Genomic DNA, 12,500 nt, shown 5'->3' with positions numbered 1-12,500 from the left:
AAAGGTGGACATACTATGTGTACAAGAGACCAAGTGGATGGGGAGTAAGGCTAGGAGCATTGGAGGTGGTTTCAAACTGTTCTACCATGGTGTGGATGGGAGGAGAAATGGTGTCGGGGTAATCCTGAAGGAGGATTATGTCAAGAGGGTATTGGAGGTGAGGAGAGTGTCGGACCGAGTGATGAGTGTGAAGTTGGAAATTGAAGGGGTGATGATTAATGTCATCAGTGCATATGCCCCTCATATGGGGTGTGATGACCGTTTTTACAGCCATTTTTCCCTGCTGTGCAGGGGTTGGGCTTTTTCTTGAGGCAATGTTTTTTGGCCGGATGCCCTTCCTGACGCCAACCCTGGTCGCCTCTTACGACACACAGGGATATGGTACACCTATTCTAACCGGGGCATACACCGGGACCAGTACACTGGTACTCATTTCGCCTACCTCGGAAGGATGACAGGCTGAGTCAACCCCCTGGTGTTAATTCAGCAGTCAACGGGGCTTGAACTCAGGACCCTGGGATCCCAAGCCGCCACCCTAACCACTAAGCCAACACCAGGCTTGGGTGTGAGATGGAGTATAAAAAAGATTTCTGGAGTGAGTTAGATGAAGTGGTGGAGAGTGTATCCAAGGATGAAAGAGTGGTGATTGGAGCAGATTTCAATGGGAATGTTGGGGAAGGGAATAAAGAGGCTGAGGAGGTGATGGGTAGGTACGGTCTCAACGAGAGGAATGTGGAAGGGCAAATGGTGGTAGAGTTTGCAAAAAGAATGGAAATGGCAGTGGTAAATACGTATTTCAAGAAGAAGAAGGAACACAGGGTGACGTACAAGAGTGGAGGAAAGTGCACACAGGTGGATTACATCTTAAGCAGGAGATGCAACCTGAAAGAGATTAGAGACTGTAAGGTGGTGGCAGGGGAGAGTGCAGCCCGACAGCATCGATTGGTGGTCTGTAGGATGATTTTGGAGGTGAGGTTGAGGAAGAGAATGAGGGCTGAACCAAGGATCAGATGGTGGAAGCTGAAGGAGGAAGACTGTTGCGTGGAATTTAGGGAGGAGGCGAGACAGGTGTTGGATTGTGGTAAAGATGGGTGCGATGATTGGGCAACTACAGCAGAAGTGGTGAGGGAGATAGCTAGGAAGGTACTTGGTGTGACCTCTGGACAGAGGAAGGAAGATAAGGAGACTTGGTGGTGGAACGAGGAAATACAGGAAAGTATAAGGAAGAAGAGGTTGGTGAAAAAGAAGTGGGATAGTCAGAGACATGAAGAAAGTAGGCAGGAGTACAAGGAGTGGCGGTGAAAGGCAAAGAGAGAGGTGGCAAAGGTTAAGGAAAAGGCACATGGCGAGCTGTATGAGAAGTTGGATACAAAAGAAGGGGAAAAGGATTTATACCGATTGGCAAGACAGAGGGACCGAGCTGCGAAGGATGTGCTGCAGGTTAGGGTGATAAAGGACGCAAATGGGAATGTGCTGACAAGCGATGAGAGTGTGTTGAGAAGGTGGATTGAGTATTTTGACGAGCTAATGAATGAAGAAAATGTGAGAGGAGGTTGGAAGAGGTGGAGATAGTAAATCAGGAAGTGGGGTGGATCAGTAAGGATGAAGTAAGGAATGCTATGAAGAGGATGAAGAGTGGTAAGGCGGTTGGCCCAGATGATAAACCAGTGGAGGCATGGAAGTGTTTAAGAGAGATGGCAGTGGGGTTTTTAACCAGATTGTTTAATATAATCTTGGAAAGTGAGAGGATGCCGGAGGAGTGGAGATTAAGTGTACTGGTTCCGATTTTCAAGAACAAGGGTGATGTGCAGAGCTGTGGTAATTACAGAGGAATAAACTTGTTAAGCCACACCATGAAGTTGTGGGAAAGAGTCGTGGAAGCGAGGTTGAGAGGAGAGGTGATGATTTGTGAGCAGCAATATGGGTTTATGCCAGGAAAGAGCACCACTGATGTGATATTTGCTTTGAGAATGTTGATGGAGAAGTATAGGGAAGGCCAGAAGGTGTTGCATTGTGTGTTTGTGGATTTAGAGAAAGCTTACGATAGGGTGCCAAGAGAGGAGTTGTGGTATTGTATGAGAAAGTCGGGAGTTGTAGAGAATTATGTGAGGATGGTATGTATGAGGACAGTGTGACAGCGGTGAGGTGTGCGGTAGGAATGATGATCCGGTTTAAGGTAAAAGTGGGATTGCACCAAGGATCGACTCTGAGCCCTTTCCTGTTTGCAATGGTGATGGATAGGTTGACGGAGGAGATCAGACTGGAGTCCCCATGGACTATGATGTTTGCGGATGACATCATGCTCTGTAGGCAGAGTAGGGAGCAGGCTGAGGCGAGCCTCGAGAGGTGTAGGTACGCACTGGAGAGAAGCGGAATGATAGTCAGTCGGAGTAAGACGGAGTACATGTGCGTAAATGAGAGGGAAGGTGGTGGCATTGTGCGGTTGCAAGGAGTTGAGGGAAGGTGGATGGGTTTAAATACTTGGGATCAACTGTCCAAAGTAACGGAGAGTGTGGCAGAGAAGTGAAAAAGAGAGTGCTGGCAGGATGGAGTGAGTGGAGAAGAGTTGCAGGAGTGATTTGTGACAGAAGAGTAGCTGCAAGAGTGAAGGGAAAAGTATATAAGACGGTAGTGAGACCAGCTATGTTGTATGGTTTGGAGGCGGTGGCGCTGACAAAAATACAGGAAGCGGAGCTGGAGGTGGCAGAGTTAAAGATGCTGCGATTCTCGTTGGGAGCGACGAGGATGGGCAGGATAAGGAATGAGTATATTAGAGGGACAGCGCAGGTAGGACAGTTTGGAGACAGTGAGAGAGGCGAGATTGAGATGGTTTGGACATGTGCACAGGAGGGAAGCGAAGTATATCGGGAGAAGGATGCTGAGGATGGAGGTGCCAGGTAGGAGGAGAAGAGGAAGGCCAAAGAAAAGGTTCATGGATGCAGTGAGGGCGGACATGTGGGTGGTTGGAGTGTCAATGGAAGATGTGGAGGATAGAGCGAAATGGAGACGGATGATCCGCTGTGGCGACCCCTAACGGGAGCAGCCGAAAGAAGAAGAAGAAGATTAATATGACATCTCTTGCAAGGAGCTTAAATGCAGGTGGAAGCTATTCGGCTCATCAAGCCTGCGCATTAGTTGCCAAAACATGGTTGTTTGTTCATGCTCTATCCCTTTTAAATGTTGAGCATTAAGCAAGGAAGCAGCATGTACCCTTTCTTTATATGACTTGGCTGGGTTCGGGTTTAAACCACTGATCTCCCAGACTCAGAGCAGACGCTCTCACCATGACGCCAAGTCTGCTGAACATGAAAACTTATGCTGGATGCTTCACATTTAATCTCGTTTTTTTTGTTTTTATTTCCTTGTTACTATACTTTAAAGTATAATTCCAGGCAAGTTCAGATAAGATGACCATTTATTCATCTCAATGTTGCATTCCAGAACGCAGCACCCATCACAGAATAAACTTTAAATCTATTCTGATTATAATTTGACTTAATTGGTATTTGTTCAACATGTACAATTCCAGTTTTTAGAGAAACAAATATCGGATCAAGGAATAATTTCCTCCCTCTCTGTCATATTATATTGTTGCGGGCCGGGGGTTCGGGTGAGAAGACCATTAGGTGGGGGAAGCTACATCGGTTCCAACCAGACTCCCCGGAATTGTAGGCCGTCGCACACAGCTAATTCCGTGACGCGGTGGGTCGCTTAACCGACCGTGAACGCCAATAACTCAACCGCGTGACCGAGAGTCCTCCCATCTATGGGTTAATCGGGTTACCTAATTAATCACGTGGTTTAATTACAGGGGAACACACCCTCGGTACGCCTTGTCCGAACCGGATCACTCTACCGGACCGGATCACTTTACCGGATCGGATGCAGCCGAGCGACACTGCCAAGGAAATACTGGCTAAAAGGAATGGATCGTTGGGAATAAAGTCCCGGCTAAGCTAGGATTCGGACCATGCTGGATCAATGGAAGAAAAGACAAAAATGAGCAGGAAACATTCCTAATAAAAATAATTTATTTTCAAGCAGCGAGGAAAGATATGTGGTATGATAAAGATTTCTTGGGGTGTGTCATGCAGAGAGAGGGAAGAGAGGTGTGGTGCAGCAAATCAACAGGCAACTTACAAAAGCGGATACAGAGCAGACTTAACGCGAAATTAATAACAATAATAATGACAAGCCGGTAGGCGACGAGGGATTCGCTTGGATCGAAGTGGTGGATACGATGCTTTTCATTCTGACCGATCCACCGACGAAGATTCAATGCCAAGACGTATTGGTTCACATACAATTGTTCCTCTGCCTGGCAAGATTTTTCCTATTGCGTATTTTGCCAACTGGCACTCCTCATAATAAATGACGGTAAATAGATACCCTATTTTTGAAGGACTACCATTTGAAAAATAATCGGTTTGCTGGTTTGTGCTGTGGAGCCTCGCGTTGCGCGCGCGCGCGCGCACACGCACACGGAAAACCCGATAAACTTCTCTCAATGCTCTTGTTTGACCACACCTCCTGAGCCACAATATTTTTCATAAGCCACGCCCACTTTCCTACGCCACTCCCACTTTTCATCAACCATGTCCACTTTCCCTAAGCTCCGCCCACTTTCCTAAGCTCTCATAAAAAATGACGGTAAATAGACACCAGATTTTTGAAGGACTACCATTTGAAAAATAAAACCTCAATCAAAAATCGGCTCGAGTAAAATTTTCTAAATATCTCGAAGTGTTTAATTCCGAAGTCTCGTTTCTCTACATTCAAAACTGAAGGACAAGTATTGAAAATACTGCACGCGGTTTTTTGGCCGCTGCACAGCAACGGGTGGTTGCTAGGCAACGAAATTCAAACGCGCACATTCCCAGACCATATGGCACCTGTTGGCAAAGTTTCATAGAAATCGGTTCGCTGGTTCGTGCTCTGGAGCCTCGCGTTACAGACACACTTACACACAGACAGACGGACGGAAAACCCGACAATAAGGGATATCTAGCATATAAAGCTAATCCAATATCATGCATATATAGCGAATCCAATAAAAAATCTTCTCTTGTCTTACTTCGGCAGACAGGTGCCAGGACACACACGTACGCACACACACAGACACAGAAAACCCGATGGAGAGGGAGTTTAGAACCAGGAATTGGGCACCATAAAGGAGGAGCTTGAGTCGAGAAGGGGCGGAGTCCAGAGTGCGAGGGTGGAGTTGTAGGTGGGTGGGGTCAACGTCGTGTGGGCGGAGACGAAGAGGCAGAGTCCGGGAAGCAGGAGGCGGGTCGTGGCGTTGTCGACGAGGCGAGGCGAGAGAGGCGGAGAAACTCAAAAAGCAAGAGAGAGACGGAGGGACTTCTCCGACCTTTATCGGATTTGCAGCTCAGGGGGAGGGGCCACCCCAAATTGTAACGTCATCACCTAAATTGGGTGCTCCGATTGGCCCCGATCCCTCACGTGGCCCGCCAGCTTGGGCCAGAAACCACCTCACTTTGTTTCCAACAAGGCCATCTCAAACAGCGGCAACATTGCGCTCCGACCCCATGAGATGACATGAATCGCCAACACTGAATTTGGCATGCGAATCATCCTGCAAAAAACCCCTGGCGACCGGTCGAGGATCCCACATGCCTGCTCGGGCGTTCGACCAGTCTCGATCAATGCGCTCGTTCCACGTGTGCCAACGTGGCCCGCACTGCACATTCCCTGGCTCGATTGCAGCTTCGCTGGCCGTAGAGATGAGAAGATGTTCACCATCCGTGGAGAATCCACTGCTGCCAGCGAGGACCGAAGGTACATCATCAGGAATAAATCCGTGCACGTCTCACGAGCTGCGTACGTGTCTGCTTTCGAGCACTTTCCCTGCAGTGTGCGCGGTTCCGCCATTACGCACGTGGTCAGCACTTGCGTTCACACGACTCAGCTAGCGTGTGCGTGGGGTGAACACCAATATGTGTCGGATATTGAGGTTGAAAAGGAACAAGCCACTTCTACCCGCACACTCGGATCCCGTCCAACATGGCGTGGAGTCGGCTTTATCGGCCTCCGTACGCGTTTCGTGCAGCGTGGGCGTCGTGCTGGCTGGGTTTCCCGTGCTGTGAAAAACACCATTCATGCAGCCTCTTAAGAGGTATTTATTCGCATGCCTTTTTAATGCAACCGGCAATCTTCCCCAGACCATCGGAAGCTGAGTCGACCACCCCGCACTGCCAAGCGCACATCACTCGCCGCACACGCTGGGTTTAGGGCTCGCCCGGGAACGAGGACCTCTGTGCAGCAGTTTCCTCATCAGGAATATGTGCTGATTTATATATGTGTGGCATATATACATATTATATATCTGAATATGTGTGGCGCCGCATGTGCTGATTTACATGAGGCCCCACCTTACAGTGAAGGTGCACGTGGCTGATTTACCTCAGGAATAAAAAGACGAAAAGAAGAGTGGGGACGAAATGAAGAAGAAAATGATTTAAGCAACCCCAACTATTAGATCATTGCAACGCACTCCCTTGTTGTCCCGCTAAACAAAAGGAAGGGGACTATCTACACGTATAATAATGGAATAACTGTCTTGGGACACCTATCTGTTGTATGCACGCAGTTCCGAGAACCGCAACAATATATATATACACACACACACACACACACACACACACACACACACACACACACACACACACACACACACACACACACACACACACACACACACACACACACACACACACACACACACACACACACGCTTACTTTGAAGGGTGTTAAACTTGTACTTTACAGGAATTAGGCTGTCAGCTTGGACTTGCACTGACCAGGGAATTTGGGTGGAAAGCAGATCTCAGGAAGCCACAGCTTGAGGTATGACCTGTCGTAACTAATTGATAAAACAGAAATAAAACACCACATTTTATGCATCACATTGTTGGAAGTCTATCAAATTAAATAATAGGTAAATATGTTTTTTGGTTATTTTGTTTCAGGTTATTGCTCATCTCAATAATGAGGCCTTTATCGTGGGATTTCCCCTCACAAGGTAAACAATTTATATTATTTATTTTAAACTTGTATAATTTAAAATTTGGATCCACTTCTAAATCGCCACAGCAAATTGGGGCATTTTGTATAAAATTATACCAAATGCATAAAAGGAAAGTATGTGCCAAATGTAATTTAACCAATTTTACCCTGTTCCCCATCCACCCCTCCCCCCCTCCAACTCAGAGTATCTCTAGCAAACAGGTCCTGGTGTAGAAGTCCCGGCCTTCGAGCTACTGTGGCCCATGCTGTTGCTGTACTTGCTGGGGTGCAGGTACATCTTTTTCAGAATGATGATTTCGTTATTTTCAATGTATTTCAAGCTTGATCCATTTCATTTAAATTTTATTTTTAACTGGAATGTGGAAGTTTAAACTACCCCACTAACAATGCTTCTTTCTCGCTGCTTATCGTGCACCCTAAAGGCTTGTTTATATTGTTCCATTCGACCGAGCAGGACCAAGCCAGGCCAACTTGGTTAGTGTTTGTGTAGTCAATGGCTATCCTCACGAGTGCTCACCATCTTGCTTTTCTCATACTTTTGTGTTGAAGCACATAAACGCTGATGAGCAGCCTACCCAGGAGAAACTATCAGCCATTTGAGTACAATATAATCGGACTCTGTGTTGTTGTGGATTGGAAAATAAGTAAATGTGACATGTGTATGGCTGTCTAGTTTGGGTTTGATTCCCAATAAAATAGGATCTCATCACAAACTGTTATCTTGGTGCTTCAGCAGAAGGGCATAGATGGGACTCGTGTAAGTATTAATGTATTAATAAAGCATAAAGGATTGTGTGCACAAATTGACAAATAATAATCTTTTTATTCCTAGTCTGGTGCCAAAGTTCTTGATCCTATGTGTGGCAGTGGAACAATCTTGCTGGAAGCCACTATGGAATGGAAGGTGAGTATGTGAACACTGTACAAGCAGAGAGAATATATTGTAATGTGCAGTAATCTGCAAAATGTTCATCAAATAGGTATACGTATTATATAATAATGATTGGCCTTTGAAGTCAAAGATGGCTGTTCACATGAAACATGGGAATTACCTGGTGAAGTTGTATGCACACTATAAAAAATAGGGACCGCATGTCCTGAAGCTCACTTGGATCAGGAGCAACAGTCACTCAAACCCTCTGCAGACTCCCTTAGACCCTCAATTTTTAGCCGCGTCACGTTGCGAACGCTGGCTCTAAGAAAGCTCCGCGTTGTTGTTGTTGTTGTTGTTGTTCTTCTTCTTCTTCTTCTCCGTCTTCTTCTTCTTCTTCTTCTTCTGGTGAAGACAAAACCTTTACGACGCGGCTCTTGGACACCTTTGTCCTTGTTTTTAATGCCATGAACAGACTTTGGTACATCACGGGTGAAAAGTATTGTCGTCAAGTTTCATTGAAATCGTTTGTTTAGTTTCAGAGAAGAGAGCAAATACCTATTTTGGAGGGTCAACCCCCCCCCTCCCCGTCGACCCCCTTAATGAGTGCAGATTTGAATGCCAATGATAGACTTTGGTACATATGGTGAAGAATGTTGTGGTCAAGTTTCATCAAAATTGGATGCTTAGTTTTGGAGAATAGAGCAAATACCTCCTTTGGGGGTCAACCCCCCCCCTCTGTAGACTCCCTTAATGAGGGCAAATTTTGATGCACTCAATACATTTTGGTACATCACGGGTAAAGAATGTTGTGGTCAAGTTTCATCAAAATTGTGTGTGTAGTTTCGGAGAAGAGAGCAAATAACTACTTTGGGGGGGTTCAACCCCCCCCCCCGCACACCCGGAGACCCATTAATGAGTGCAGATTTTGATGCGATCGATGCACTTTCGTACATTATGGATGATGAAGATTGTGGTCAAGTTTCATCGAAATCGTGTGTGTAGTTTTGGAGACTAGAGCAAATACCTATTTTGGGGGTCAACCCCCCCCCCCCAACTCTGTAGACTCCCTTAATGAGTGCAGATTTTGATGCAGTCAATACACTTTGGTACATCACAGGTGATGAAGGCTGTGGTCAAGTTTCATTGAAATTGTGTAGTTTCAGAGAAGAGAACAAATACCTATTTTGGGGGGTCAAAAAAATCCCTGCAGACCTTAATGAGTGCAGATTTAAATACGAATGATAGACTTTGGTACATCATGGGTGAAGAATGTTGTGGTCAAGTTTCATCAAGACCATGTGTTTAGTTTCGGAGAACAGAGCAAATACCTCATTTGGGGGTCAACCCTCCCCCCCTCCCCTCTGTAGACTCCCTTAATGAGCGCAGATGTTGATGCAGTCAATAAATACACTTTGGTACATCATGGGTGAAGAATCTTGTGGTCAAGTTTCATCAAAATTGTGTGTGTAGTTTCGGCGAAGAGAGCAAATAACTATTTTGGGGGGTTCAACCCCCCGCACCCCCGTAGACCCCTTCATGAGTGCAGATTTTTATGCTGTCTATGCACTTCTCTACATCATGGGTGATGAAGGTTGTGGTCAAGTTTCATCAAAATTGTGTGTGTAGTTTTGGAGACGAGAGCAAATACCAATTTTTTAGAGGGTGGGGTCAAAAAAACCCCGTTGACCCCCATAATGAGAGCAGATTTTGATGCGGTCAATACACCATCGTTAGGCATCAGATATGAAGCTTGTGGCAAAGTTTTTCATCAAAACCGTGTGTTTGGTCCAAACGATAATCACTGAGGTGTTTACGGACTGACTCACTGACTCGCTCACCTATGGACACTGCTCAATCGCATAAGTTCACCTGACTAAAGTCTCAGTGAGCTAAAAACCGAACATGTAGAATTGACAATGTAATTGTTGAAAGTCTGTTCCAGCGTTCATGCCAAGTGCCTCTTTGGCATGAGGAATGTGCAGAACATCTGATTTACAAGTTTCCATGTAACGTAATTGCCTGTCAATAATTTTTCAACATGTGCAACTCTTGCACCCTTAGGTTTTTAGAGGTCACATGAGGCATTCTGAGCAAATTCGAAACGATCTTTGAGATAGCAGCATGTGGATCATTCAAAAAACACACTGATTACCTTCTTTAAAAATCGATTACAATACCATGTCTGTCATAAAATGACAGGAATCGAATCATTTGACACCTTCAAGCAGGGCCTTCCATTAGCATTGTTGCAAAGCTCTTTAACATGAGGAGAGGAACTGTTTATGACCTCAGAGGATGCCATCAAGCCACTGGATCAACAAGAGATATGCTAAGAAATGGATGTCCCAGGATAACGACTCCTGTTTATGACCGATACATTTGCACGAACCATTTCCGCAATCGGTTTCAAACTGCTCAGAGGACTGAAAAAAACACTCCCGAAAACCTCGCAGGATACGAGTCAACACCGTCTTGAGGGTTCTCTATGATGCAGAAATGAGTGCTCGTCTTCCTGTTCAGCATCCAAGACTTGCACTGCAACAAATCCAAGCACGCTTGCAGTGGTTAAAACAGCATGTCTGATGGACACTGAGGCAATTGGCAAGTGTTATGATTGGTGTCGAATCGAGGCTTTTCCTTGAAAGGCATGATGGCCATACATGGGTCTACAGAAGACGCAATGAGCGACATGCTCCAGTCTGTGTCCAGTCAGCCGCAAACTTTGGCTGTGGAAGTGTCATGACGTGGGGTGGTATTGCTGAAACCTTTCACAGCAACTTAATCCATATCCACGGCAAATTGATACAGCAATGAGCTCTTACAGCAACACGTGTGGTCTACCCTTCAACAACATGGTCCAGGAATCATTATGATGCACGATAATTCTCTTGCTCACAGGGACATTCAAACAAGGAATGTTCTTGTGAATGCTGGTGTTGATGTCATGACACCCTGGCCTGTCATGTCACAAGATTTAAATTAAATTGAACATTTTTGGGACATCATTGATCGTCATGTTCGAACTTTGCCTAGACACCCAGATCCTCCATGAGCTGTAAGAGGAGCTGATTCGAGCATGGGATGCCATTTCCCAGGCTCAGATTTGAGTGCTCATGAGGTCAATGTGATGACAGTGCAATGCAGTGACTGCTGCCTGAGGTGGACATACCTGGTAGTGAGATTGCTTCTTTCACGTTGGATCCCTATGTGAAAACATTTTCCACAATGCAGCGTTACATGATTAGGTCACAATTAAATGGACATGTAATTATTCAGCATTTATCTCTGTCACTGTGTCTCATGATGTCATATCAATAAATTGCATCATCAACAATCATGTGTTTGGTTTTGGGTTTTTTTAAACAGTGGAGATTGAAATGCAAAAACTGCTGCCCAGACTGTAGCCATGCTTTACCAAAGTAAGCAGTGTAACTTGGTGTAGAGGAACCACCAAGAAGATCAGATCACATGCTATCTGCAGTACAAGCAAGAATTTGGAACTTAGTCAGGGGTGCAGTGATTACTCGTCCACTCTCTGTGAAAGATACCGTGAGATCTTTTAAATGCTCTAACAACCGTTGCTGTCAGACAGGTCCTCTGGCTTAACATCTTGAAGGGACGGCACACACACATTGATGTCTCGCCATGCGTGCAAAACACCAGGATGACAGTTTATAGCTGGGTCGAGATGTTTCATATTTTTTCTGTCTGAAGGCTTGGAAATTAGTTCCTTCTCATCCTTTTTGTGAGTTTTAATCCGCATTCAAAAATGTGCAAGCTTTTGTCTTTTTTATATACATCGGATCCAGTCTTGAAATATTATGCTTGGTGTTGGCTTAATGGTTAGGGTGGCAGGCTTGGGATCCTAGGGTCCTGAGTTCAAATCCTGCTCAGCTGTGGAAGTAATACCAGGTGGGGTTGACTCGGCCTGTCACCCTTCTAAGATTGGCAAAATAAGTTCCAGCTTGCTGGGATGACAGCTATTTGAGTATCCCGTGTTGGAGTGGTGACCTGTCCAGGATTGTGCCCAATAGCCCAAGAGACTGCTTTGGCAGCACCAATGCTCTTCATAGAGTATGGTTCCAATGGATTTGGATTTGAAAGACTGTCCTTAGTGTCTCTGGAAAAGGTCATCTTTGAAAATGTGGTGTTGCATCAGAGGGACACTCTCAAGACACCACTGCAACACATTCACTTTCATTGATAACTATAGAGTCCATTCAGTTATTACCACACGTTATATTAATTGAAATGAGATGGCAACACAATGTTTTATTCTCAAAGGAATGCTTGATTTTTCTTTCTCAATCTGTGTAGACCTGCAACGGAGTGGTGACTTGTCTAGGATTGTTACCCTTACCAAATAAACTACTTTGCTATAACCAACCCTCTATATTGAGCAGGGGACATGATAATATGTGTATCTCCTCTGTTGGTTATCTCCATTTGGGTTTCAGGAGGTGGAGAACTCAAAATCTCCACCTCCTATTTTTGGTAAAAGATCATGATTCACGAACCAAACTGTAAAGTTTCATTTTCAGTCTCGTTCCAAGGGCTTTTTTCAGAATTTTCACTGAAC

General features: G+C 45.4%; 1 protein-coding gene across 8 annotated transcripts in view; it reads left to right on the top strand.

Moving 5' to 3' along the window:
• THUMPD2 (THUMP domain 2 tRNA and snRNA guanosine methyltransferase) overlaps positions 1 to 12,500 on the top strand; it is an 85,234-nt gene that overhangs the window by 30,310 nt on the left and 42,424 nt on the right. For all 8 annotated transcript variants that reach the window (XM_085877455.1, XM_085877458.1, XM_085877457.1 and 5 more), the window contains exons 4-7: positions 6,790 to 6,867; positions 6,990 to 7,042; positions 7,231 to 7,318; positions 7,880 to 7,951. In XM_085877455.1, coding sequence (XP_085733581.1) covers positions 6,790 to 6,867; positions 6,990 to 7,042; positions 7,231 to 7,318; positions 7,880 to 7,951 — 291 coding nt within the window. The remainder of the gene's footprint in view (positions 1 to 6,789; positions 6,868 to 6,989; positions 7,043 to 7,230; positions 7,319 to 7,879; positions 7,952 to 12,500) is intronic.

The sequence above is a fragment of the Eptatretus burgeri genome, chromosome 4 (genome assembly GCF_056783735.1).
Source record: "Eptatretus burgeri isolate ZD-2024b chromosome 4, Ebu_testis_v1, whole genome shotgun sequence".
In the NCBI taxonomy this organism is placed as follows: domain Eukaryota; kingdom Metazoa; phylum Chordata; class Myxini; order Myxiniformes; family Myxinidae; genus Eptatretus; species Eptatretus burgeri.
Note: the sequence above shows the minus strand (reverse complement) of the source record. Positions and strands in the feature narration are given on the sequence as shown.